This window comes from Oncorhynchus mykiss, chromosome 4 (genome assembly GCF_057628025.1).
Source record: "Oncorhynchus mykiss isolate SJ-2025 chromosome 4, ASM5762802v1, whole genome shotgun sequence".
Lineage (NCBI taxonomy): Eukaryota > Metazoa > Chordata > Actinopteri > Salmoniformes > Salmonidae > Oncorhynchus > Oncorhynchus mykiss.
This window is the reverse complement of record NC_143025.1, coordinates 66,002,181-66,029,431: the sequence shown is the minus strand read 5'-3', so window position 1 is coordinate 66,029,431 and position 27,251 is coordinate 66,002,181. Positions and strand designations below refer to the sequence as shown.

General features: G+C 41.4%; 5 protein-coding genes across 11 annotated transcripts in view; 4 read left to right on the top strand and 1 right to left on the bottom strand.

Moving 5' to 3' along the window:
• tbc1d32 (TBC1 domain family, member 32) overlaps positions 1-15,259 on the bottom strand; it is a 41,989-nt gene extending 26,730 nt beyond the window's left edge. For 2 of the 7 annotated variants that reach the window (XR_005051474.2, XM_090232741.1), the window contains exons 1-17: positions 15,030-15,259; positions 14,420-14,622; positions 14,156-14,317; positions 13,764-13,941; positions 13,240-13,311; positions 12,990-13,115; positions 12,408-12,486; positions 12,202-12,305; positions 12,047-12,108; positions 11,811-11,961; positions 11,648-11,707; positions 11,200-11,302; positions 6,290-6,427; positions 6,040-6,129; positions 4,196-4,338; positions 3,570-3,697; positions 3,135-3,336 (exon numbers count right to left, since the gene is read on the bottom strand). Coding sequence is in view for 3 of the 7 variants with exons in the window: in XM_090232741.1 (XP_090088867.1) it covers positions 3,135-3,336; positions 3,570-3,697; positions 4,196-4,338; positions 6,040-6,129; positions 6,290-6,427; positions 11,200-11,302; positions 11,648-11,707; positions 11,811-11,961; positions 12,047-12,108; positions 12,202-12,305; positions 12,408-12,486; positions 12,990-13,115; positions 13,240-13,311; positions 13,764-13,941; positions 14,156-14,317; positions 14,420-14,574 (1,953 nt within the window). In the remaining 4 variants the exon portion in view is untranslated. Of the gene's footprint in view, positions 1-3,134; positions 3,337-3,569; positions 3,698-4,195; positions 4,339-6,039; positions 6,130-6,289; positions 6,428-11,199; positions 11,303-11,647; positions 11,708-11,810; positions 11,962-12,046; positions 12,109-12,201; positions 12,306-12,407; positions 12,487-12,989; positions 13,116-13,239; positions 13,312-13,763; positions 13,942-14,155; positions 14,318-14,419 lie in introns of all 7 variants that reach the window. The other 5 variants (XR_005051476.2, XM_090232740.1, XR_005051475.2 and 2 more) reach the window with 3 other exon arrangements.
• Positions 15,260-15,315: 56 nt separating this feature from the next.
• On the top strand, positions 15,316-17,464 carry hsdl1 (hydroxysteroid dehydrogenase like 1). The gene is made up of 4 exons (XM_021600407.3): positions 15,316-15,799; positions 15,903-16,348; positions 16,500-16,709; positions 16,834-17,464. The coding sequence occupies exons 1-4, from the start codon at positions 15,580-15,582 to the stop codon at positions 16,903-16,905; spliced, it is 948 nt and encodes a 315-aa protein (XP_021456082.1). The 5' UTR covers positions 15,316-15,579; the 3' UTR covers positions 16,906-17,464.
• Positions 17,465-18,048: 584 nt separating this feature from the next.
• gja11 (gap junction protein, alpha 11) lies at positions 18,049-20,193 on the top strand. The gene is made up of 2 exons (XM_021600399.3): positions 18,049-18,117; positions 18,949-20,193. Exon 2 carries the CDS (start codon positions 18,970-18,972, stop codon positions 19,864-19,866), a length of 897 nt encoding a protein of 298 aa, XP_021456074.1. The 5' UTR covers positions 18,049-18,117; positions 18,949-18,969; the 3' UTR covers positions 19,867-20,193.
• A 220-nt stretch (positions 20,194-20,413) lies between these two features.
• On the top strand, positions 20,414-22,759 carry gja13.1 (gap junction protein alpha 13.1). The gene is made up of 2 exons (XM_021600400.3): positions 20,414-20,565; positions 21,279-22,759. Exon 2 carries the CDS (start codon positions 21,302-21,304, stop codon positions 22,175-22,177), a length of 876 nt encoding a protein of 291 aa, XP_021456075.1. The 5' UTR covers positions 20,414-20,565; positions 21,279-21,301; the 3' UTR covers positions 22,178-22,759.
• An 860-nt stretch (positions 22,760-23,619) lies between these two features.
• On the top strand, positions 23,620-26,593 carry LOC110522204 (gap junction Cx32.2 protein-like). The gene is made up of 2 exons (XM_021600402.3): positions 23,620-23,821; positions 25,346-26,593. The coding sequence occupies exon 2, from the start codon at positions 25,359-25,361 to the stop codon at positions 26,100-26,102; it is 744 nt and encodes a 247-aa protein (XP_021456077.3). The 5' UTR covers positions 23,620-23,821; positions 25,346-25,358; the 3' UTR covers positions 26,103-26,593.
• The last annotated feature ends 658 nt before the right edge of the window (positions 26,594-27,251 follow it).

Sequence of the window (27,251 nt, the reverse complement as noted above, 5' to 3'; positions counted from 1 at the left end):
ACTGTGATAGTCTCAGAGGTCCGTTAAAAGCGCAGAGAGCATCATGAAGAACAAGGAACACACCAGGCAGGTCCGAGATACTGTTGTGAAGAAGTTTAAAGCCGGATTTGGATACAAAAATATTTCCCAAGCTTTAAACATCCTAAGGAGCACTGTGCAAGCGATAATATTGAAATGGAAGGAGTATTAGACCACTGCAAATCTACCAAGACCTGGTCGTCCCTCTAAATTTTCAGCTCAAGACTGATCAGAGATGCAGCCAAGAGGCCCATGATCACTCTGGATGAACTGCAGAGATCTACAGCTGAGGTGGGAGACTCTGTCCATAGGACAACAATCAGTCGTATATTGCACAAATCTGACCTTTATGGAAGAGTGGCAAGAAGAAAGCCATTTCTTAAAGATATCCATAAAAAGTGTTGTTTAAAGTTTGCCACAAGCCACCTGGGAGACACACCAAACATGTGGAAGAAGGTGCTCTGGTCAGATGAAACCAAAATTGAACTTTTTGGCAACAATGCAAAACGTTATGTTTGGCGTAAAAGCAACACAGCTGAAGACACCATCCCCACTGTCAAACATGGTGGTGGCAGCATCATGGTTTGGGCCTGCTTTTCTTCAGCAGGGACAGGGAAGATGGTTAAAATTGATGGGAAGATGGATGGAGCCAAATACAGGACCATTCTGGAAGAAAACCTGATGGAGTCTGCAAAAGACCTGAGACTGGGACGGAGATTTGTCTTCCAACAAGACAATGATCCAAAACATAAAGCAAAATCTACAATGGAATGGTTCAAAAATAAACATATCCAGGTGTTAGAATGGCCAAGTCAAAGTCCAGACCTGAATCCAATCGAGAATCTGTGGAAAGAACTGAAAACTGCTGTTCACAAATGCTCTCCATCCAACCTCACTGAGCTCGAGCTGTTTTGCAAGGAGGAATGGGAAAAAATGTCAGTCTCTCGATGTGCAAAACTGATAAAGATATAACCCAAGCGACTTACAGCTGTAATCGCAGCAAAAGGTGGCGCTACAAAGTATTAACTTAAGGGGGCTGAATAATTTTGCACGCCCAATTTTTCAGTTTTTGATTTGTTAAAAAAGTTTGAAATATCCAATAAATGTCGTTCCACTTCATGATTGTGTCCCACTTGTTGTTGATTCTTCACAAAAAAATACAGTTTTATATCTTTATGTTTGAAGCCTGAAATGTGGCAAAAGGTCGCAAAGTTCAAGGGGGCCGAATACTTTCGCAAGGCACTGTACCTCATACATCTCTCTGCACATTGATCTGGTAATTGCCCTGTATATTGCTCCATTCTTGTGTATTTTATTCCTCTTGTATTACTATTTTTCTTTTTATTATAAATCTCTGCATCATTGGAAGGGCTCGTAAGAAAGCATTTCATGGTCAAGCCTACACCTGTTGTATTCGGGGCATGTGACAAATACAATTTTGTTCGATTTTTAAGACACCACGGATGCTGGAGGTTTACAGATCAACAAAATACAGCTTGTCCATCGTAAAGTATGGTTTTCGGTAACCTCCAGCATTCTTGGTCATTTAATGACTCCAAACATTTTATAGGGCTGCAGGAACTTTAACTTTCTGACATTTGACTAAACAGGTAAAATAGTATTTTTCTGATGTCTCCCCCCCCCCCCCCCCCCCCCACCAAGTACAATAGTTAATACTGTATTTCACATGTTATGTTTATGAGAACATTTTAGGAGGGTGGAGTTTGTTGGTATCTGAATGTGGGATAAGGATTACTTAGAATTCCTATTGATAAAGGCGTAGACAATGGCTCATAAAAGCAAACAGCATATCATACCTGCTTGCTGGCAAATGAGTAATCAAACTAGTAAAACTGCTGATACACTGGGAGTGTCTTAGGATAAGTTAAAGATCTTGCTTATGTAACCTTATATATATATATATATATATATATAGTATACACTGAGTGTACAAAACATTAGGAACAACTTCCTAATATTGAGTTGCACTCAAAACAGCCTCAATTCGTCGGGGTCATGGACTCTACAAGCTGTCGAAAGCGTTCCACAGGGATGCTGGCCCATGTTGACTACAATGCTTCCCACTGTTGTGTCAAGTTGGCTGGATGTCTTTCGGGTGGTGGACCATTCGTGAAACACACGGGACACTTTTGAGTGTGAAAAACCCAGCAGCGTGGCAGTTCTTGACTAACTCAAATGTGTGCGCCAGGCACCTACTACCATAACCCATTCTAAGGCATTAGTCTTGACAATTCACCCTCTGAATGACACATATACACAATCCATGTCTCAATTGTCTCAAGGCTTAAAAATCCTTCTTTAACCTGCCTTCTCCCCTTCATCTACACTGATTGAAGTGGATTTAACAGGTGACATCAATAAGTGATCATATCTTTCACCTGAATTCACCTGGTCAGTCTATGGCATGGAAAGAGCAGGTGTCCTTAATGTTTTGTACACTCAGTGTTTAATGGCTCAACACAAGTTGAGTCTCAGTGATGTTACATCTCAGTGGAAGTACTTTTGTCCCAATACTTTTGGTCCCCTAAAACGGTGGGACTACTACAGTGGTTCTCCCTTTAAAAGTTTTGAGCTTATGCCGTGACCATTTGTGGTAGATGGTGGCAGATTGTGGTAAATTGCATCATTCTGGCAACAACGGCTGACATTTAAATAACGTGCCATAGAATTCTGCGGCACCCCGCAAGCTGTGCTGCAGTACGCAGCAACTTTTAAAAGAAGAACCACTGTATGTACAAAAAGTGCAGTAACTAAAGCTGACAGTCTGCACTTTAACCTCATAGTCATTGTATCATTTCAAATCCAAAGTGCTGGAGTACAGATAGATACGTATAGATTGCATCAGGATTACTGTTAAAGTGCTATTTGGGTTGTTAATTGGATTTGTTCCATTATTTCTTGATTTCTTGTTCTTTCTATTTTTAATTGATTATTTGTGTACCTGTTTGACATTTTACTGCATTGTTAGGAGCTAGTAACATAAGCATTTCGCTGCACCAACTATAACATCTGCTAAACTGTGTACGCGACCAATACATTTAGAATTGATTAGTATGATGGAAAATTGCTTCCTTTTCAGTAGAGTAAAAACATACCTTTTTCCAAGCTGCAGCGATGCACTCATGCAGGCCATAGGGCCTGAGCACCTGCAGTCCTTCACATGTGTTGTACATCTGCCGACACACGAAGATAAAGGCCCCGCTCACGCCATAGGATGTCTCTGCATTCCGTAACAATGGCAGCTCTTTAGCCAGGAGCCTCTGGGTGAACTGAACGATTACATGGGCAGCTGAAATACTAGACCACAAATAAAACACCCTGATCGATTACATGAGCCGTCACTCATACTGGTATACCATTCAAATGTTTGATGTATAAGGATTAACAATCCAACATAAATTGTTGTGCTCTGTAAGTACACGAGAAAAATTGTCATACTTTTTTAGTACACTTAAGATGCTGAAAGTGCAATATTCATAATAATAAACAATGAATAAGTACCCTGTGTATAAAATACGTTTTTTACTTACCCTTCCCCCTCACCAGAAACTAGATTTCTTTCATATAAGAAAAGTGATAATCCTCGCTCAGTGGTGGCAATTCTTGCGAGAGTGTCTGCTATATGAATCAATGAAGTTTCTGGGGAGTTTAATTTAGCCTGTGACACAAAACACTTAATTGAAATGGCTTTGGGCACATTGCAGAATTAATGCAAAATAACACAGACAACTCATACAGTGCAAATGCAACTAACTTTCCACATACCATCAACACATTTCTACAATACTAATAAACATCATGCTGGGGATGTTGGTTCATTCATTTGTATATAGAACTGAAATATTGTATAAATAAACACTTGGATTTTCCCCAGCTTACACTGCATTACATATATTGAATAAATGCAGGTTTATAACCATTAGAGCTGAGAGATTGTATTATTTTACTGTAGTTATTTAGTGATACTGTACCAAGTAACCTAAAATGTAACAGATGCTTTATGGTGACCTGCTTTATGCTGACCTGCTTTACGCTGACCTGTTTTATACTGACCTGCTTTATGCTGATCTGTTTTTACTGACCTGCTTTATGCTGATCTGCTTTTGCTGACCTGTTTTAGACTGACCTGCTTTATGCTGATCTGCTTTATACTGACCTGTTCTCCTTTGAGCAGGGTGATGATGGGTGCCAGAAGTGTCTCTATGACAGGGGTTTGGTAAAGGCACTCCACTGCACACTCTGTGCGGTCACCCAGGGTCCTCAGCAACTCCATTACAAGAGTGGTGGGAGAGAGAGTGTCTAGAAACACAATTGCAACGACACACATGCAGACATGCACATACACCCACCCACACAAACATACGGGACAGCTCAGTTTAAGATTTTACGACACAGCAACGAAAATTCCTAAGTATCAGTAATCATTATTTGAACAAAGACCATGAAAGATATGTTAATTTTAAGCTATAGTTTGTGGCTTTAGCTGTGGAGCACTGGCAAAGGACATGCTGTTTGACAGGGAAGGTACATTACTATTGATCATTTAACTGGGGTAAAGGTATTGTAGTGTTGCTCATGAAAGTGAAGGAGCAATAAAATGGGTGTTGGTGTCACCAACAGATAATATACAATGAGTATACAAAACATTAAGGACACCTTCCTAATATTGAGTTGTGCCTGTCACCTACTACCATTCACCCTCTGAATGGCATTCACCCTCTGAATGGCACTCATACACAATCCATGTCTCAATTGTCTCAATGCTTAAAAATGATTCTATATCCCGTCTCCTCCACTTCATCTACACTGATTGTAGTGGATTTAACAGGTGACATCAATAAGGGATCGTAGTTTTCACCTGGATTCACAAGGTCAGTCTGTATCATAGAAAAATATGTAGTACACTCAGCGTATAACGGCTCAACACAAGTTGAGTCTCAGTGATGTAATGTCTTGTCTCAGTGAGTATCACAGTGTCCTCTTGACAAAGGTCTGACAGACACAAAGTGGGTGTACTCTAGAATACATATATCAAGATAAAGGGCTGTCATAAAAACTAAGCCACATACTGGAGTATCTGAGTTGTTCCTCCAAATTGGGTGCCTTTGAGTAGTGTAACTTGGGCAAAAACAAACTTAGATTTCACGTCATCTTTACATTCTGTCACAAATAACTAAATCTTAAAAAACACAGTTTCCCATCTCTCGAGGTGAGAACAGCCATAAATCCCCTTATGACAGGGGAATTGGAAGTTTGCTGTGGGCAACAGGGAGGGGCAATTGAAAGAAAGCTTCACAAAAATGGCTTCATTGTTAAAACATTCCTAGCTTGTCTATCTATGGGTAGCAAGGGTTGACAAGTTATGTTTGACCCTCTCACTTTTCAACCACAAAATACCAGAATACAGACACACAAAAAACATAGAACCAGCTCAGCTGCTTTTACACTGTGGTGTCAGGATTATATGTTCAATGTTATTTTAAAATATATATTTAACAATAAATACTTTCACCACATTAAAACAAGAGTTCAGTTCACGTAACAGGGTTGCCCTTAAAATGAGGGACAGACAGACGTGAACGACAAAATAAATAATACTACTTGGAAATTACTTTGTCAAAGCAGCAAAAGAACTAGGGCCGATGAAGGTGGGGGAAAAAAAGTATTCCTAGAAGTCACAAAGGGTGCATCGGGGGACATATCAAAATGCTGCATTTTGGGACTTTAGCCAGACTTCAGTCATTATAAAAATCTGATGTATTGAATTCTCCATGTGGTCTATATTAAAGGGCATGTCCATTAATATAACTTGCTTTTAAATGCAATATTTCTACTTGAAATATCAAAGGGATGCAAAAGGCACTCATTTCGTGGAACAACTCATCTGTTGTTACACCTTCTTGCATAGTTGAGTCATCATCTTAATGAGAGGGTGGGAAGCATGTGTAAAAGAAGGCTGGATAGTGAGCCAAGGGATGGGAGAGGCAACGTGAACCACACCTGCATGTGATGAGTCACTGTGAGGAGGCTTGGGGTGTTGGTACATGATGCTAATCAGAATGACAAGCAAGTCTGTCAGACTGACTGGATCTGTAAGAAAATGACACATGTATCAGACAGTTAGGGTGGCAACCGAGAGTAATGCAACAGCTCTTCCTCCAGGATGGGGGTCAAAGCAACTTCTGTGAAAAAACTGTCAAACTACGCTTTTTTTTCCAGTTTAAAAAAAAGTATTCACTTATGTTCATACCTTTGCGTTTCCACACTGTGACGGGAAAGAGCTTTCTCCCATTAGTGTACATGAGAAGCCTTCCAAGCACACATAATGAGTGAACGAAATACATATATTCCAGCTCCTTGGTAGTGTAGAGAGTCCTTTGAGCAGTGCCTGGACAGAAACAAGATTATGCTTCAACAGTGGGAACAAAAGAGATAACATGCTGTCTAAACCCCTTTAACATTTATTCAGGTGAAACTCCATTCACGACATGTAACAAATAGCATGCTGATGTAATTTGATATGAAACATAATACAATTTCTTCACCAACCTATATTTTAGCATATGCTGAAACAAAAAAACAGTACTGATAATACAGGTTCAAACAAGGGACAAAAAAAGCCTTTTGCACAATCACTGACAACGGGGTCAGTTTATCTGTGTTCATCCAATGCAAGGTCAAGAACGCAGCCTCACTCTACGGCAGAGCTGCCCCACAGAAGACAACACGAGGCACGCTCTGTTTTAAGGAGAACTATAAGGGAGAGAGACATTAGGCATCTTTTTTATTAGGCCTTCCATTCTATATATGAGGCTGTACGAAATATCAACGGCACTGTATTCAGGAGAAACAGCGTATGGGAGAGAAATAGTGGGCCATTCTTAGGTCTCAGTGGATATAGCATTGGGAAAGGAGAGAGAAGCTAGTCTGAAATAGAATACAGGCTTAGGAAAAGTTTTTTTCAAAAAGCCTAAGGGATGCTTAAATCATTTCTGCACTTCTACAACCCCAGTCTTCCTTACCTAATTACCTCCTACATAGCTTACAATTAGTTGTTTAGCACAATCATGGTGTTGTCCCGCCTACACCCGCTCCCCATGTCCAGGGCTTGACATCGCCGGTCTACTAATCACCGGTCCTGGCAACCATCATTACCCACACCCGCTCTCCATCATTACCCACACCCGCTCCCCATCATTACCCACACCCGCTCTCCATCATTACCCACACCCGCTCTCCATCATTACCCACACCCGCTCTCCATCATTACCCACACCCGCTCCCCATCATTGCCCACACCCGCTCTCCATCATTACCCACACCCGCTCTCCATCATTACCCACACCCGCTCTCCATCATTACCCACACCCGCTCTCCATCATTACCCACACCCGCTCCCCATCATTACCCACACCCGCTCTCCATCATTACCCACACCCGCTCTCCATCATTACCCACACCCGCTCTCCATCATTACCCACACCCGCTCCCCATCATTACCCACACCCGCCCTCCATCATTACCCACACCCGCCCCCCATCATTACCCACACCCGCTCTCCATCATTACCCACACCCGCTCTCCATCATTACCCACACCCGCTCTCCATTATTACCCACACCCGCTCTCCATCATTACCCACACCCGCTCTCCATCATTACCCACACCCGCTCTCCATCATTACCAACACCTGCTCCCCATCATTACCCACACCCGCTCCCCATCATTACCCACACCCGCTCTCCATCATTACCCATACCCACTCCCCATCATTACCCACACCCGCTCTCCATCATTACCCACACCCGCTCCCCATCATTACCCACACCCGCTCCCCATCATTACCCACACCCGCTCCCCATCATTACCCACACCCGCTCTCCAACATTACCCACACCCGCTCCCCATCATTACCCACACCCGCTCCCCATCATTACTCACACTCCCTCCCCATCATTACCCACACCCGCTCCCCATCATTACCCACACCCGCTCTCCATCATTACCCACACCCGCTATCCATCATTACCCACACCCGCTCCCCATCATTACCCACACCCGCTCTCCATCATTACCCACACCGCTCCCCATCTTTTACCCACACCCGCTATCCAACATTACCCACACCCGCTCCCCATCCTTACCCACACCCGCTCCCGATCATTACTCACACCCGCTCTCCATCATTACCCACACCCGCTCCCCATCATTACCCACACCCGCTCCCCATCATTACCCACACCCGCTCCCCATCATTACCCACACCCGCTCTCCATCATTACCCATACCCGCTCCCCATCATCACCCACACCCGCTCCCCATCATTACCCACACCCGCTCCCCATCATTACCCACACCCGCGCCAAATCATTACCCACACCGGCTCCCCATCATTACCCACACCCGCTCCCCATCACTACCCACACCCACTCCCCATCATTACCCACACCCGCTCCCCATCATTACCCACACCCGCTCCCCACCATTACCCACACCCGCTCCCCATCTTTACCCCCACCTGCTCCCCATCATTACCCACACCCGCTCCCCATCATTACCCACACCCGCTCCCCACCATTACCCACACCCGCTCCCACCATTACCCACACCCGCTCCCCATCTTTACCCACACTTGCTCCCGATCATTACCCCCACCTGCTCCCCATCATTACCCACACCTGGACTTCATCATCACCTTGATTACCTTCCCTTTATTTAGCTTTCAGTAGCCTCAGTCATCAGGCAGAATTGGTTTCTTTTCACGTTCAGTACACTACTCCTGGTTTGTTCACCTGCCTTGTCTTATTATTAAACTCTCTTTCTACACCTGCTTCCTGACTCCCTACATATTCATTACAGGTGAGCTCCAGTTCACACAAGTCATTCTTTGTATCATGGACCAAATGATGAATACATATCACATGGTCATACATAATCTGGGCTTCTCAAGACTCAAAAGACCAGACTTGAATATACTCTGGCTGCTGTTATAGACATTTTGCTATTCTACTCCCTGAGCTTGGCCAGTCAGTGATTTCCTCCATCCCCACCATCCCTAACAGTATTTCACTATGCAGCTCCTCTGCTCTTCCCCAGACTACACAGTATACACAGTGGTAATCTCTTTCAAAGCATGGGAGCCCTCCTCGGCCCTGGCGATAGATAGATAGCAGCAGAACCATCGGGCCTGGAGAGGAGGAGGACAGACTGTAAGACCACAGACAGAGGAAAACAAACCACCGGGTGTCTGATAACTGCAGATACGGGCCGCCTCAACAAGACTTTACTTATTCAGTATCTAAACACCCCACACTCAGTGGGATAAGGAGGCGTGTGAACCAGGTGAATAGGGAGAGGTGGAGGCGAGCTGGGAGGGAGGGCCTGGCGCCTGCATTGAGTTCTCAAGGGATGTACAGCAGGTGAAAAGCCAAAGAAAAAGCTATTAGCCTCTAATGATTAAAATGTCCTGTGTAATAATTAGAAATGTTCTCCAACAACCAAATACACTGCTCAAAAAAATAAAGGGAACACTTAAACAACACAATGTAACTCCAAGTCAATCACACTTCTGTGAAATCAAACTGTCCACTTAGGAAGCAACACTGATTGACAATAAATTTCACATGCTGTTGTGCAAATGGAATAGACAACAGGTGGAAATTATAGGCAATTAGCAAGACACCCCCAATAAAGGAGTGGTTCTGCAGGTGGGGACCACAGACCACTTCTCAGTTCCTATGCTTCCTGGCTGATGTTTTGGTCACTTTTGAATGCTGGCGGTGTTTTCACTCTAGTGGTAGCATGAGATGGAGTCTACAACCCACACAAGTGACTCAGGTAGTGCAGGTCATCCAGGATGGCACATCAATGCGAGCTATGGCAAGAAGTTTTGCTGTGTCTGTCAGCGTAGTGTCCAGAGCATGGAGGCGCTACCAGGAGACAGGCCAGTACATCAGGAGACGTGGAGGAGGCCGTAGGAGGCCTTTGTGCAAGGAGGAGCAGGAGGAGCACTGCCAGAGCCCTGCAAAATGACCTCCAGCAGGCCACAAATGTGCATGTGTCTGCTCAAACGGTCAGAAACAGACTGAGGGTGGTATGAGGGCCCGACGTCCACAGGTGGGGGTTGTGCTTACAGCCCAACACCGTGCAGGACGTTTTTCATTTGCCAGAGAACACCAAGATTGTCAAATTCGCCACTGGCGCCCTGTGCTCTTCACAGATGAAAGCAGGTTCACACTGAGCACATGTGGCAGACGTGACAGTCTGGAGACACCGTGGAGAACGTTCTGCTGCCTGCAACATCCTCCAACATGACCGGTTTGACAGTGGGTCAGTCATGGTGTGGGGTGGCATTTATTTGGGGAGCCGCACAGCCCTCCATGTGCTCGCCAGAGGTAGACTGACTGCCATTAGGTACCGAGATGAGATCCTCAGACCCCTTGTGAGACCATATGCTGGTGCGGTTGGCCCTGGGTTCCTCCTAATGCAAGACAATGCTAGACCTCATGTGGCTGGAGTGTGTCAGCAGTTCCTGCAAGAGGAAGGCATTGATGCTATGGACTGGCCCGCCCGTTCCCCAGACCTGAATCCAATTGAGCACATCTGGAACATCATGTCTCGCTCCATCCACCAACGCCACGTTGCACCACAGACTGTCCAGGAGTTGGCGGATGCTTTAGTCCAGGTCTGGGAGGAGATCCCTCAGGAGACCATCCGTCACCTCATCAGTAGCATGCTCAGGCGTTGTAGGGAGGTCATACAGTCACGTGGAGGCCACACACACTACTGAGCCTCATTTTGACTTGTTTTAAGGACATTACATCAAAGTTGGATCAGCCTGTAGTGTGGTTTTCCACTTTAATTTTGAGTGTGACTCCAAATCCAGACCTCCATGGGTTGATAAATTTGATTTCCATTGATCGTTTTTGTGTGATTTTGTTGTCAGCACATTCAACTATGTAAAGAAAAAAAGTATTTAATAAGAATATTTCATTCATTCAGATCTAGGATGTGTTATTTTAGTGTTCCCTTCATTTGTTTTGAGCAGTGTACAAAATAGGTCTACATGTTGGTTATTGGTGTTGTGCTACAGTAGATCTTGGTTACAATATAATTTGAATAGAATGGAGAAATACCAGTGTAGATGAAAGTTTAATTTACCGATGTGCTGGTGCTCCATAGAGTGGATGACCTCAGCCGTCTCATCTCTGACTGGGTCACAGGAGTCATAATAATGAATGCACTGCTGAAGAGCTGCCACAATCTGGGATAGAACAGTGCTCATTACAATCATCAAAGGAATGTTGAAAACACTGAAAAAATACAACTGAAGACCTGTAAAGTAAATCATTTGTTTGAGGGTAATACATTTTCCAGCACTCTACCTGCGAATAGAATATAACTAGATATATAGAAAGTTTAATGTCTTCAACATTCATCAACTGTATACTGCAAGACAATAGCTATAAAGGCAATCTAGACTTTAATCTTAATAAAACTGGAAACAAATGTATCATCACGAAGGAGGACAATCATCAGCTCGTCATCAATCACGTTACCACCACCCTCACTGTCACAGAACCATAAAGATGAGTCATCACTCACTCACCAGAGACTTGTACTTCCTCTCCAGGAGCCTAAAGACCACGGTCCTGCTGTAGTAACCATGCTGGAAGAGACAGGAATGACATCATATTCACTCAGCACTGACAATTGGTTTGACTACTTATACTTTTTTTGTGGTGTTTAGAGAAGGTTAACATTGTGCTCACCATCCACTTCTTAAACCAGGTGGCTTTGATATCCAGTAAGGCAATGAGGTGCATGGGCTTCAAGGCTTTCTCTGACCCTTGTGGCTCTAACCCGTGTTCAGGGTTTATGGACAGGAGGGAGAAAGTACTCTCTATTATCTCCTCCATGTACCTAGTGACAGAAAGAAGATACTAAATCTAATTCTAGATTAAACTATTAATTTGGATCACTTCATAAAATAGAACAAACATCTCACTTCTCTGGGTGCCGAATCCAAAAGGTTGTTACTTCCTTCTGAAAATCATTCATTAATCGCATCTGGCAAAAAAAAACAAAAAAAAGTGTAATAATTACATCATTTTCATATAGGTATAACTGCCATGCAAGTATCCCATTAGAGAGGGTGCATACTTGTTTTAGGAGACGGGTAATGTCCTGTCTGTTTACATCAATCCCCGCTGATCCAGTAGGGAGGCTCAATTTATGGTACAGGAAGTCAGACTCCAGACTTTTGGCTATTTATCAGAAGGCAAAATATGTATTATCCACATCAGACTTTGATTTTTTTTTTAAACATTACATTTCAGAAACATATACGGGAAAAACAAATGAATTACCTAAACTGGTGTAGATCTCCCTTGTTACATTCAGTGGCGAACAGGAGAATGTTTTTGCAAAAAAGCGCAGGACCTTATCCTGAGTAGAGAGTAAACAAAATAATACTGAGTAATCTGAGGAGAGAAACAGACAACCTTCGGGAAATAGGACTCATACAAATGTGAATTGTTGCAATTTCACTGTGACAAATGTTCATCAGACTGAAAACAACTAAAGTTGACCACAAGTTCCCTAGGGGGTGAATTCCCATATCAGAGTATCCTTTTCTATTTATGGACCTTGTATTCATCTGAGGTTTCAAATGTCTACTCTAAGTATGCCTACAAGAAATACCGACAATGTGTACCTATATACTATAGGCTTACTTTACTTTGAGTTAATATATTAGAAATCATCAGTTGCCAAACTAAGCTGGCCAGCTCTTTTCCTTGTATAAGCAAAACAAGGATGACAGTATTCATTCTCCTTTGTTGGCTCTTTAATATGATTTTCAAAATGTAACAAGAAAGGCATCTCTCTGAGAACATGTTATCTCCACTCATAGGAGCCAACCTTTCTGTGAGCATTATTCAGTGACTTACACTGAGGTCAGGGTCTGGGTCAGCCAAGGCAGCAGAGAGGTTCCTGCGCAGGCCACTCCAACTCTCACAGCTTAGCACATCCGAGGGCGGGGCACAGCACAGAGCCTGCAGGGCCTCCCAACGCACCTGCACAACACATCACTTTCACTCTCAGGGACCACACAACATTGGCTCCAATCAATTAAATCTCTGCCGCTAGTAATAACCTAGCAAATTATACAGGATAGAAATCATATTGAAATCCTTTTACCTCTTTAGGCCTACTAGGGTCAAGCTTTTCAGCAAGAACTTGCAGCTGTTCTTGTTTGATAAATGCATAACTCTGTATGGAAACATGGAAGCATTTGCAACTGTAGTTAATGTGTAATTACTGTACATTCCCTTTTTTGAGCTTGGTAAACTAAAATTAGACAGCATAAATTACACTGATTACAAACGCAACTCAGAGGCAACACAAACAAATGTAGCCTATAACGTAATGATTTACACATTTAATAGTATTACATATCCAAACCAAAATAAATATGTTAATAAGGTATAATGATACTGTTCTGATAGTGTATAAAAAGCCATTCAGTGGATAGTTGGGTGGATCCTCACTTTGTCCAGGCCTAGATTAAACCCCCTATAAATCAATATGAACTCTGCCAGCACAAACTAAAACACATCATGCGTTTATATAGCAATGCTGAGTAGCAGACCACAAAGTTGCAGACCAAATTCAATTAGGGCATCAAAAGTGACTTGTAGGCTATTTATTTTACATGCTATTACCTGATTGAAGGATGAATCACTGTCGGAGCAGTTGTCTGTGTAATGGCTGTTTGACTGCTGATGTTGGCTCTCCCTGTGCATCTCCTCCTTTCTCAGTTGGTCCTCTTCAAATTTATTAATCAAGGATTCAACGACTACCATCATCGTGTTCTTCAATGTCTGCATCATTTGCTTGTATCTACACATGAGAAAGTAAATGTGATGGGTGAATGCAATGCCATATCTAGTCTACACTCCTGCTTCAAGATTGTATTCGTTGTGAAGCATACAAGCACATACAGACTTCCCCTGTAAGCAGTGGAATATTCGGTGAAATAAGTGGCGAGTCATGTTAGTCATCTCCGATTCAATGGGAATGCTTAATGGACACTGGAAAAAGACACCATACATACTCTCCAGATTCTCTAGTCTTCCTTGTAACAGCATGGACCAAGGTGTCCTGAACAGACCCAACAGCATATCCCTCTCCTCGGGCACAGCTCTCTGTCTCCTCCTCGATGACTGCTCCCAGAGAGCTTTCCACATACTGCCGCAGGTACTTAACAAATTCATAACTAAAAAAAGAGACCAATAATAAACAAGAATGATATGAAAATGGACACAAATTACTACAGATTTGATGGGAACAATCGAGAAAGCAATTTATTTCTGAATACTTATGGAAGTTCTTGTCTGTCTCCTCCAGATGAAGCAAGATTTCCTCTGCACATTCAATGGATGGTGCACCAGAGATTCTGTCTTTGATGCTTTTTAGAAGTTGCCTCAACAGAGACTGAAGTTCAGCCTCAGCCTCAGCTGAGAACTGAGACATGGTCTTGATGTGGATTCACTCTTCTCTGCAGAAATACTGTAACGTTATCTGCAGAATTCAGATTAGAATGTGCCAACTTTGTTATCTAGCTAGCTACTATAGCGCTTCTTCAATGCGATAACTAGCTAGTTAGACAAGCGATGTAATTGTATTAAAAACCTGTACACGCATTGTATTGCTATGTAGCTAGTTGATTGTGTTTGTTGACATTTCTGCAATTAGGGCGCTAACATAGTTTGCTAACGACGGTAGCTAACGTTAGCTTGCTAGCTACGAAGGAAATGAGATAAAGTCCTTTGCATGACCTAACTTCGTTCAACATTTCCCCAAACCATTGCAAATGTATCACATTGTAATAAACGGTGTAAGACTTACTAGCTACATATGGTACAGCGTATTTAGTCATTATAGCTAGCTAACGTTAGCTAGTTGAATAGTTTGTAAACATTTCGAACCTGCTGCAGCTTGGCTCGACCACTGTTTCTATGGAAACAGGTAGCTAGCTCACACTCGTGCATTGTGGGATATTCAAAGCAGATGAAGGTCACAGGCAAAGATGATGCTGAGAAAAGGGTTGCAAACAAACACAAATGGTGGAGGATGTTTAAGGATGTTTGAATTTTTATGAAGTTAATATTGACAATGATGATATGCAAATTACAGCTACTACTTGTAAAAGGGTTTCAGACGTTATGCGTGTTACTGTGCCTTTAAATCCCGTTCCTGTGTTAGGTGTCACATGGTCCCCGTGTTTACAATCCCTTCCGGGAAAGGAGCGTCTGTCAAAAGCCAAACTAGCTCAAGATTGCACATGTCAGAACTGCTATTTACCTAGATGGCATAATACGAGACAAAATTGTCCTAAGTATCAAGTCAAGTATATAATCAGAAAAACGTTAGCTGGCTTATTGACGTACATAAGTAGTACAGATTGGCTAGGATTGGAAACCATTGTCTGTAGTTTTTTTTTTAGTTTAGCTAGCTAAATACCAACCCGTGACTGCTATGGCTGCTGTTGACAGTTTTGAGCTTTTGTACAAAGAAATTGCTCGGTCATGCAATTCATGTGTGGAAACCCTAGCCGTTGTGGGTGCTCTGTATACAGCCAGCAAAGCTGTCATCCTCGTGCGGGACTGCTACAGCTTTGTCAGGGTGCATTTCCTTCCTCGACTGATGCCAAGCACGCGCCTTGGCCGCCGTTTTGGTGAATGGGCTGTCATTTATGGTAAGGTAAATGCAATAGAATAGACAGAGAATAATTCCACAGTTCACATAAAGGGTTTTTATGTTGTGGTTCTCATCATGTCTTCTATGCCCATGTATTGCAGGTGCTTCAGAGGCCATAGGGAAAGCCTATGCAGAGGAGCTTGCCAGGCAGGGCATCTGCATCATCCTGATAAGCCAAGAGGGTGCCAGTGTCAGTGACACAGCCAAGGCCATATCTGAGACTCACCGAGTGGATACAATGGTGCTTGTGGCAGACTTCAGTCAGGGCCATGCAGCTTGCAAGCCTGTCAAAGATGCATTGCAGGACAAAGACATAGGCTTTCTAGTTAACTGTGTGGATGACTCCCTTCGCAACTCGCCAAACTTTACTGGCCTGTCTGAAGACCTGTTATGGGACGTAATCAACAGAAATATTGCTGCCACCACACTGATGACGCGCCTGGTTCTACCTGGCATGGTAGAGAGGAGACGTGGAGCAGTAGTGAACATCTCTTCTGGGGCATGTTATAGACCCTCTCCAAGCAAAGCTGCTCTCTCTGCGTCTACGGTCAGATTCTACACACACACATACACCCTATTAGGTGTGTGTGTGTGTGTGTGTGTGTGTGATCCTAATAACGTTCATGTTTTTAAATGCGTTGTGGCCTACTGTTTTGTTGTACTGAAATGGCTGTGATTCTTCTCTTTTTTTTTCTCAGGCTTACCTTGACAACTTTTCCCGTGCTTTGCACCATGAATATGGTCGTCAGGGAGTCTTTGTGCAAAGTCTGGTACCTTTCCAAGTGGCGCCCCATGGAGCATCAGCAGGCGGGTGGCTAATACCGCAGTCAGACGTGTATGCCCGTCATGCCATCTCCACCCTGGGCATCTCACACAGGACCACAGGCTATTGGCCTCATACACTGCAGGTACACAGATCAGTGCTGATTTCAAATGGGTCTTGGTAGAGTTGAGGGATAGACATTTAGTAGCCATAGTCCATTTTAAACTATAGACTAACCATGACTCTCTTGTTGGTGTTCTCTTTTCCAGTTTCGACTTGTGCAGTCAATGCCCGAATGGATTTGGGTCTTGGGGTCACGTATGCTCACAAGCTCATGCTGAAAGTTCTCCAGAAACGGAACTCCAGCCACTGAACTCATGACAACAAAGTTATGCCTTGCTGGTAGTCATACAGTCATCATACAGATGATATTACACTAGTGAGTGAATTAGTTTGTGTAATGGTTGTATCTTGAATTGCATAACAAAATGATATTTATTCATAGTTTATAATAATACTAAAATATCTCCAGGAGTGTAGTGCCCAAATTATGTTGATGACGTCCGTGAAATGCACAGATATGGGAGGTGATGGAGATATTTTTTTGCAGTGATTTGAGGTTTATTTGACCAACTGTGATCACTGAGGTGTTTAACTGGCATTCCTATGTAAAGAGTTGTTTTGGTACAACTGACAGTATACTTGAGAATAGATTTTGAAATGGGTTCTTTTTTGTTTAGTGATGTGCTGTGATTATAATTATTGGTGATATGATTGCAGAAACAACTTGTGTGCTCGTGAATGACTTTTCATGTAGTCGATGCTTGGTGAATATGCATATGTATTATGCATAGCATAATAAAAAAATGTATCTCAATAAAGATGGTCCTTACTAGATAACTATTTGTTGATGTACTTGATCAGGGTTTCATTTTTGAACATAACATATCTACGTTTTTAACAACAAAGATAGTTTTGTAAATCATTTCTATTTAGAAAGATCAACCATCTTGACATATGTAATATTATTTAGAAAAAATGTGGTCAGTCATTGTCTGTAATCCTCACAAGGACATGTGAAGCAAAGTCTGATGTTAAAAACAAAACAATTGATGGAAGAATTAGAAAGTAACAACTGACAAAGAAATGGCAAAATGTCTAATTATTAGACACACAAAATACATATTGTGTATGAAAATCAATATTTGATATGTAGTCAATTCAATCTTGTTGCAGGTTGGCACTGTCTCACTTTAGTTTTCTTTTAAAGCTTAATTTCTCGGATATTGGCATACCCTGCCTCTATGTTTGGTATAGCCATACAGTAGATATCATATGAACCTAAACGATCATTTTATGGTTTCACCTTGGGCAACAACACTACCACAGGTCATTGAATGGTGTCATGACTAAGAGGTGGGATATGTAGTCTTTGTTGTGGTTTGGATGGTGCCTCCATAAGAGGGGAAGGTTGAGAGGATTCTCGGCTTCACTCTGACATCACCCACCTGAGAGACTGAGAGCTCCAAACTTTCTGCAAGTCTTGTCCGTTGGTAAGTTGAAAAAGCAAGCAATTGACTTACGATTATTACACAATCAAATACCAGGTTTGTGCAAATCGCATTCATGACATTAGAAAGTGAGATGTAATGGTCTCTTCTTTTATTACGAAAATGCAAAGGTCTCTTAAAATAGTTAAGTGCATTGCCTCTGATTGGTAATACTATACTAGACAGTCATAATGCATAGACAGTGAGGTTAATCAATTGAAATTTACATATTACATATTTTGTAAGGGTTGATGAGATTTGCTGACCATGACTAAAAAGTAATGACATAGCCTATAATTATAGTATTTATAACATGTGAACATACCTGTTTAACAATACTTAGACTACGTGTACATTTTTGATGAAAAACCATCTGCAGTGAGAGGTTTTTCCTCAGAAAATGTTGATCGGCAAAGATTCAATTTTGAGTATGCGTTCAGTAAATGACCCTGAATTAAATTGTGGCACAGGAAACTGTAATGGAAAGGCAGGAAATAATTGTAACGTCTTGTGCCTCCTGAATAAAGCAATCAATGTTTGGGGGTTTAACAAGGTCAGGTCCTTGGTTCCCACCAGATTGCAAAGGTCTGTTATTGTAATGGCTCCTGATATCTGGGCCTCATGGGCCTTCACTTATCAATGTACTCAATGGTTCAAATTAACCGATAAAGAAGGACCTTGATTGACAAATCATTGATACATTTTAATTAGTACAGTTTACTTCATGCTGTTATGAGATCTATTCATTCTCTAAAACATTGCTTAAAACATTTGACAGTTGTAGTCATAACAGTAATCCACCATGTGATAAATCAATTATATGTTTTTCCACAGCAAACTGTCTAACTGATCGAAATGGGTGAATGGGACTTGCTGGGCCGGCTGCTGGACAAAGTGCAGTCCCACTCCACGGTCATAGGGAAGATCTGGCTAACGGTCCTGTTTGTCTTCAGGATCCTGGTCCTTGGGTCCGGGGCAGAGAAGGTGTGGGGGGACGAGCAGTCAGACTTCGTCTGTAACACAGACCAGCCGGGATGTGAGAACGTCTGTTATGACCACGCCTTCCCCATCTCACACGTCCGTTTCTGGGTACTTCAGATCATCTCCGTTTCCACCCCAACCCTGGTGTACCTGGGCCATGTCCTCCACATCATCCACGTAGAGAAGAAAGTCCGGGAGAAGATGAAGAAGCAAGCACAGGATGAGCAGGCCAATAACTTCCTGAAGAAGGGCTACAAAGTCCCCAAGTACAGCAACGACAATGGAAAGATTAACCTGCGTGGCCGTCTGTTACGCAGTTACGTACTGCACGTACTGGTGAAGATCCTTCTAGAAGTGGGGTTCATCGTGGGACAGTACTACCTGTATGGCTTCACCCTCCAGGCCCGCTTTATCTGTGCTCGCTTCCCCTGCCCTCACAAGGTGGACTGCTTCCTGTCCAGACCCACAGAGAAAACCGTCTTCATCTGGTTTATGCTGGTGGTAGCCTGTGTGTCTCTACTCCTCAACCTCATTGAGCTCTTTTACCTGTTTGTCAAATCGGTCAAAGAGTGTCTGGACAGGCGGCAGGACTACACGGTGACCCCGGTCACCCCTGTCCTGGAGAGGAAGGCCTTTGAGAACAAAGACCAGATGATCCAGAACTGGGTCAATCTGGAGTTGGAGCTGCAGGGGAGGAAGCTGGGCAGTGGGGTGACGAAAAGTGTGGCTTCTGAGGAAAACACTGCTAACATGGGGGAAGTCCACATCTAAGGTGTCAGCTTTTGTACACATTCTTTTTCACAAAACCTGCTTGTAATGTTGACTCAATGATTCGCATGCCAGTCTACAGCCATATATATTTATCCTAAACATTAAGTAACATATTCATCGTGTTTTTATGTGATAAAGGATTCATGTTTGAGCTTGTACCACGGGGAATATATTGTCTAATATAAATATGTTTCTTTATATTAGATGCATTTCTTAATTTTCTAAATATTTCTTTGGGATTTGTATTATTGGTTGTGACATTGCATGTATATGTAGATGTCATTCACATAACACTGTAATCTTGATTTAATAAATTATTATTTTATAAGGAAATTATTCTGGCTCGTATTGTGTTTGGTTTGAATGTTTCGGACACCATGATGCCTATTTTAGGAACAACTCCGGGCTCTGTGTTATCAATTCATTACAATACAATATTATTTCTTTAGATGTGTTCCTGTTAAGTCTGTTGAGTGCATGCTTCTTATTGTTGTGGGTGTGTATCTTTCTGTCAGTCATCATATATGGCTCTTCCTGTTAGTCCTTTACAGGTTAACTTTTAAAATTGAATTAGATGATTATGACAACGTGACAGGGAACCTGACGCAATCCTTACCACCATCCTCCAAAACTCAAGGTTCAACTCATGTTAGTGATCAGTTGGTCTAAGAGGTATATTCTCCATAGAGTCAGGACCAGGTAGGGTGGCAACTTTTTTCACTTCACATTTTCCTATCCTTTGAGTCATTTTTAAGAAAAACAAGTAGTAGTTTGTTCTGTAATTCTTTTGGATCTAATTCATTTTTATTTAAGTTATGATAGTGGTAGACTGTTCAGTACGTAAGGTGTTTGGGGTGTACTGATTACCATGCAATATCATAAAATCTGAACATATTATTAATAGTAAATAAGGCATACATCAACTTTTCCTCATAATCAATACATACTAGACATGAACTATGATCTAGCCTGTCATGTGTGTTTTTGTTGCTTTTCATTATGTGACTAACTGCTTACATTTTAAGTTTGTTTTTGAATGAGGGTTATCTTTCAATACAGAAGGGTTATTACATACAATGTTGTAATATATAAATATATATATATATATAAATATATATATATATATATATATATATATATATATAAATATATATATATATATATATATATATATATATATATATATATATATATATATATATATATATATATATATATATTGTATTGTCTTAATGATAGAGGGATATCAGTTTTAGGAACTTGGTCTTGATGCCATTGTGTGCATGCCCCAAAAATCAAATTAATGATTAAGGATAACAAGAGAAGTGGAAAACATTGACAACCTGACTCATTAATAAGATGGGCCTTCTCCTGTCAAATTAATTAACTGGTTATTTTCTTCTCCTCTTCAGAAAGCCATTGAACATCAGCAAACATGGGAGACTGGGGTTTTCTTTCCACGTTACTGGACAAGGTGCAGTCCCACTCAACGGTCATTGGAAAGATATGGATGAGTGTCCTGTTCCTGTTCAGAATCATGGTTCTGGGTGCTGGAGCGGAGAGCGTGTGGGGCGATGAACAATCTGGTTTCATATGCAATACGCAACAACCTGGTTGTGAAAATGTCTGCTACGACTGGATCTTCCCCATATCACACATCCGTTTCTGGGTCATGCAGATCATCTTCATCTCCACTCCAACTCTTCTGTACCTGGGCCATGCCATGCATGTCATCAGCCAGGAGAACAAGCTGAGAGTCATACTGCACAGCCAAGAAGATAATGGCACGTTGAAGAAGCCCAAATACACAGATGAAGCAGGGAAGGTCAGAATTAGGGGAGATTTGTTGGGCAGTTACATGACCCAGCTATTCTTTAAGATCATTCTAGAGATCGCTTTTATTGTTGGCCAGTACTACCTGTATGGGTTTGTCATGGTTCCCATGTTCCCTTGCTCCAAATCTCCCTGTCCCTATACTGTAGAATGCTACATGTCTCGTCCCACAGAGAAGACCATCTTCATCATCTTCATGCTGGTGGTGGCCTGTGTGTCTCTGGCTCTGAATGTGATTGAGGTGTTCTATCTGCTTTACACAAGAGTGAGATGTGGCGGCTCCAAGGGGCGCACTCATCACACTACGTCAGCAGCGAACCCCGCCACCCTCCACTCCTCTGGGTGGTCTGGTCGCGTGGATACTGAGATGGACCCACTGAGACAGAACAAGATGAACCTGGGGTTTGAGAGTGGGCAGAGTTTAGGGGGTAGTCTGGATGGAGCCACACAAGAGAAAAGGTTGCTAGGTGACCACTAAGACACTTGAAAGTTAATTAGCCATGATTGTATCTTGATCTTTTGTATTGTTGAAAATCTGAATGAATACACTACCTGTTTTGCTTTCTTATGTTTATTGATTTAAACACAGTGCACTAGTAGTTAGTGTATTTTATGTATTGATGTTGAATGTTTACTGTTCAATTGTGAATGTTTACTGTTCAATGCCAATACACCTTGAATAGAAGTGCAATTCAGTTATTATATCCCAATGGTATGTTCTATGTAACATTTTCTGTTGTAGGAAGCTTTGGGATTTTGTAAATCTATTTCCCCAGACAGATGAATTCGTGGATACTATTTCTATGTCTCCATGTCCAGTATGAAGGAAGTTAGAGGTTTAGTGAGCCCATGCTAACTAGCGTTAGCACAATGACTGGAAGTCTATGGGTATCTGCTAGCATGGAGAAGTTGATAAAGGGCCTCATTGCCAAAATCCCTACCACCTGGGGTCTTGAAATTATTTGTATATTGCCTGATGAATGTTAACAACTACAATACAATCTAGATATGCAGTGTTTATTTTTTTTGAAGGAATAAATAAAATATATTGTAAAAAAAATAATGTTTTAAATGTTTGTATTAATGGTGGTTGCATGAACCTTAGAGACTGAAAACTCATCAAACAATCACTGAAACATGTTACAATAATACACATGAATAGTTGAGTCTCTTAGGACAGCATTTATGGAAATATTGCTTTTAAATGAACATCACTGAAGAACAAGATTTAATTTGATCACTATTTTCTTGCTGTAGTGTATTTAAGGTTTATCAACCCCTACAAAAAATCCATTAATTATAATCCACCTAATAATTCACATTTCCTGTTGCTGCAGGATTATTTTCCTGCTGTAGTAAACTGGCTCAAATTAAGATCCTACATCTGTATGTCTCCCAACCCTCAAAATAAAGTGGCTTGTTATTATACCAGAACTTTGCCAAAATACCAATCCAGATAAATGTTCTAGGAGTGCAAGACTGCATATGAAAATATTGCTATAGGCACAACTTGAAAATGAAGAATGGCACATCCTCCAACCCTCACAATAAAGGGGCTTATAGCTATAGTATAATAAAATAAGTATCCTTATTTTTGCCAGAACTCTATTAATGTCAATCATGGCACATATTCTGAGAGAGCATTGTCAACAACACAAATACAATTTCATACGGTATACTCTGAAAACTATCCAAAGAAACCCCCCCTCCTCCCCCAAAATATTGATTTAAGATTTCATGAACTTATATTACCCTTTGCCTACCTAGACCTGGACCACCCACATTGTCAATGAGAATCATTAGCAAAGGCTATGGCTTAGATTACAATGCAATTTCATGGTTATTACTGGCTCATTTGGAAATACAAAATGACTCAACATTAAAATGTACCTTATCATTGTTTTGCCAATTATTAACTTGTACAATCATTCCCAGGAACACATAATTCTAAACAGAAGATGTATCATTTCCAAGCACAACGTGTCAGCTCGCACGACAAGACAATTGTGTAATTCGACAGAACTGAAGTTCAAGGTAAACTAGTAGCAGTACATAGCGTTTGAACATTTGCCACTTACAACTGGTGGATATTGTGTTCTGCCCAGAAGGTGTCTGTATAAAGGTAAGACATATTTGATGAACTATTTTGTTGTTTTCCCTTTACATGAAAACACATAAGAATGCTAATCTAATATCACCAAAAGCAAAATGATTTCTGGATACGCTTGAACCATTGTAAGAGGGATAACCTAGGCTTAAACATATCTTTAATTAACCTAGAAACAAAAGTTTGAGTTTTTATTGAAATAATGATTTTGTGGTATTTGGGACATTTTACACTTACATACTTTGGGCATATCATACAAATAAATCGAAATAATTTGTAAAAAAAAAAAATGATACTCAAAACAGAATGTACAGTCGGGCCCATCATTATTGGCACCCTTGATAAAGATGAGCAAGAAAAGGGAGTATGAAATACTGAGCTATATTGTAATTCTCAAACAAATATAGAAATGATTTTATTCTATGACAATTGCTCAGAGAAAGAGATATACAGTAGTTTAGAGATTTAGATTAGAGATCACATTGGGAGGTATCTTAGACCATTCCTCCATACAGAATCCAGATCCTTGATATCCTTCGTCTGTGCTTTTGGGATCCCCTCTTCAATTCAAACCACAGGTTTTCAACGGGGTTCAAGTCCGGAGGCTGAGATGATTTTGTTGTCAAGGAACCATTTCTTTGTGGATTTTGATGTTTGCTTGGGGTTATTGTCTTGCTGGAAGATGCACTTTTTGTCCCTTTTAGCCTCCTTGCAGAGGCAACCAGGTCTAAAATGTCCTGGTACTGGGTAAAGTTCATGATGCGTATGACCTTATTAACAATGGCCCCAGGACCAGTGGAAGTGAAATAGCCCCATAACATCAAATATGTTGGTGGTGGATCTTTGATGTTATGGGGCTATTTTGCCTCCCACTGGTCCTTGGGCCCTTTACCAAGTACCAGGACATGTTTAGTGCCATCATCCTCGCAAGGTGAGGTATTGAAAGCTATTGAAAACAGGGTTGCCAGTCATTTTGACCAGTATCTTTTATTCGATTTTTTAACATTAGATTTTTTAACTTGTTTAACAAAATCTCTGAGCAATTCTATTAGTATAAAATAATATTACAATATACTGTAGCTTAGCATTTGTATTATTTATTTTATAGAGTGTGCATTTATCAAGGATACCAATAATGTTGGGTCTGACTGTAATGTACTGCACATATATAAAATAAAAAAAGTTATATATTTTCCTATTGAAAAACTGAATTATAATGTCTGATGCTAAAATATTAAACATCAGATTTTGACTGATATACTTAATCTCTTGATAACAGACAGTGGAATCTCTCCATTTAGGCCATGTGTTTTATAGCTTACTTTACTCAAAGAAATAGCCTTACCATCCCATAAAGCGCTGGTGTTCTTCTCTCCGTAACACAGTCTGCTCTCTGTTCATCTTCTCTGGTATTTTTTTTCATTCATTCTCATCATAGATTTCCAATCATTTGTCAGAATGTCGCCAATAGTGTAACTGAACCTTTCGCTTTGTTTTCCCAAACGTATACATTTATGTTTTTTTCCTACGTCTTTCTAGCCAGAGCAAAAAAATGGGAGAGTGGGGATTCCTGTCGTCGCTGCTGGACAAGGTGCAGTCGCACTTCACGGTCATTGGAAAGGTTTGGATGACCGTCCTGTTTATCTTCAGGATCATGGTCCTCGGAGCAGGGGCGGAGAAGGTGTGGGGCGATGAGCAGTCCAATATGATTTGCAATACCAAACAGCCTGGTTGTAAGAACGTGTGCTACGACCATGCCTTCCCCATCTCCCACATCCGCTTCTGGGTCCTTCAGATCATCTTCGTCTCCACCCCAACGTTGGTGTACCTGGGACATGTCATGCACGTCATCCACAAGGAGAACAAACTGAGGCAATGGCTGAGTCAGGCAGGCAATGAGATGGGGAAAATGCCTAAGTATTCTGATGAGAAGGGTCATGTCAAAATCAAAGGTGAATTGCTGGCTAGTTACACAGTCAATATATTCTTCAGGATTCTGCTTGAGATAGCGTTTATAGTGGGTCAGTATTACTTGTATGGGTTTATTCTGGACCCCAAAATTGAATGCAGCAGAGCTCCCTGTCCGTTCACTGTAGAATGCTTCATGTCACGACCAACAGAGAAGACCATCTTCATCATCTTCATGCTGGTGGTGGCTTGTGTATCTCTGCTGCTGAATGTGGTGGAGATATTTTATCTGATATGCTCTAAGTGTGGCTCTGGCTCAAGAAGACGAGCCCAAGAAGTCCCAGCCATCGCAATGCACAGCTGTCTGGATGGGGGCAGTACTGCCTGAAATCATTGATCACCACTCAACTACTCAGTGGCAGAGAAAGGATGACACTGAAACTGTTCCGTCCTAAAATAATGCAGTGTCTAAAAAATATTGTTAGGCTTGGCTTGATTCTATAAGTATGGGTTAATACGATGCAGTAGGTGTAACAGGACTGAAACTTTGAGCTTGATTTATTGTCCTCTGGTAAACCAAGCCAACATGTTGTATTTGTTCATGGTGTGCACTAGAAGGAAATCAAATGCAACGCAACCTAATTTTCAGCAGTCTTGTTGCTCCTCAGTGAGATGGTCCTCGAATTGGCTTTTTGTGATCATGTGATCATCTTAATATAATGTGATTCATCATACATTGTTTGGGTTATTGAAACCACACTGACCGAAGTGACCAAAACAAAATCCAGAAAATATTTGTGACTTTCAATATTTGTAAATATGTCAGTTTGATTTTTGTATTTATTTTATGTGGTTGTAAATAAAATTCAAAAAATGTGAGCTTTGCCTAGAGTGTATTTTATGTTATAAGGTGAGGAAAACATTTAAATAACTATAAACAGGTGTCTGGTGTGATGTTTTATACCATAATATTTTCTCCTGACAATATACTGTATGTACAGCATATAAAAAAGTAAATTGTGCAGCAAAACTAGACTATGATGTGTATACTGTATCACTGATTTGATTGACTCAGACCAAAATGTAAGCTGTAAATATAGCATAGTCTTCTTCGGTCAAGAGGTGCAATAAAATCTTCATGGTGATAATGGACTATAGCAAATGTGTGTGCAATGAGGCTGTAGACTACACGCTGTATGTATATCTGCAGGAATGTACAGTATATTACAAGTCAATTATGGTTTAATTTTATAAGACGCCAGTATAAGTACCTCATCTGTTAGATTTTAAATACAAGTGAATCATCTACTGTCTGTACTATTCAGTGAAAGTTTGCTTGAGAGTCGGGAGATGATGTGGAAACTGGCCACTAGGGGCAACAGTGAGCGCTGTTACCTTCAAGTAGATTTCGGATTTGCAAGGGCATTGGGGATGGTGGATCGGTGTACACATCTGCTTCTGATTCCAAAGGTTGCAAGTTGAAAGCCAGCGATAGAAAGATGTTTTTGAGATTTTTGTTTTAAGCCTATCCCAAACC

What these genes read in the sequence shown, in the direction of transcription:
- gja13.1 (XM_021600400.3), top strand. Translation starts at nt 21,302, where the DNA reads ATGGGAGACTGGGGTTTTCTTTCCACGTTACTGGACAAGGTGCAGTCC.
- hsdl1 (XM_021600407.3), top strand. Translation starts at nt 15,580, where the DNA reads ATGGCTGCTGTTGACAGTTTTGAGCTTTTGTACAAAGAAATTGCTCGG. An exon ending in TGAATGGGCTGTCATTTATG is followed by an intron (nt 15,800 to 15,902) that starts GTAAGGTAAATG and finishes CATGTATTGCAG; the next exon opens with GTGCTTCAGAGGCCATAGGG. An exon ending in CTGCTCTCTCTGCGTCTACG is followed by an intron (nt 16,349 to 16,499) that starts GTCAGATTCTAC and finishes TTTTTTTCTCAG; the next exon opens with GCTTACCTTGACAACTTTTC.
- LOC110522204 (XM_021600402.3), top strand. Translation starts at nt 25,359, where the DNA reads ATGGGAGAGTGGGGATTCCTGTCGTCGCTGCTGGACAAGGTGCAGTCG.
- gja11 (XM_021600399.3), top strand. Translation starts at nt 18,970, where the DNA reads ATGGGTGAATGGGACTTGCTGGGCCGGCTGCTGGACAAAGTGCAGTCC.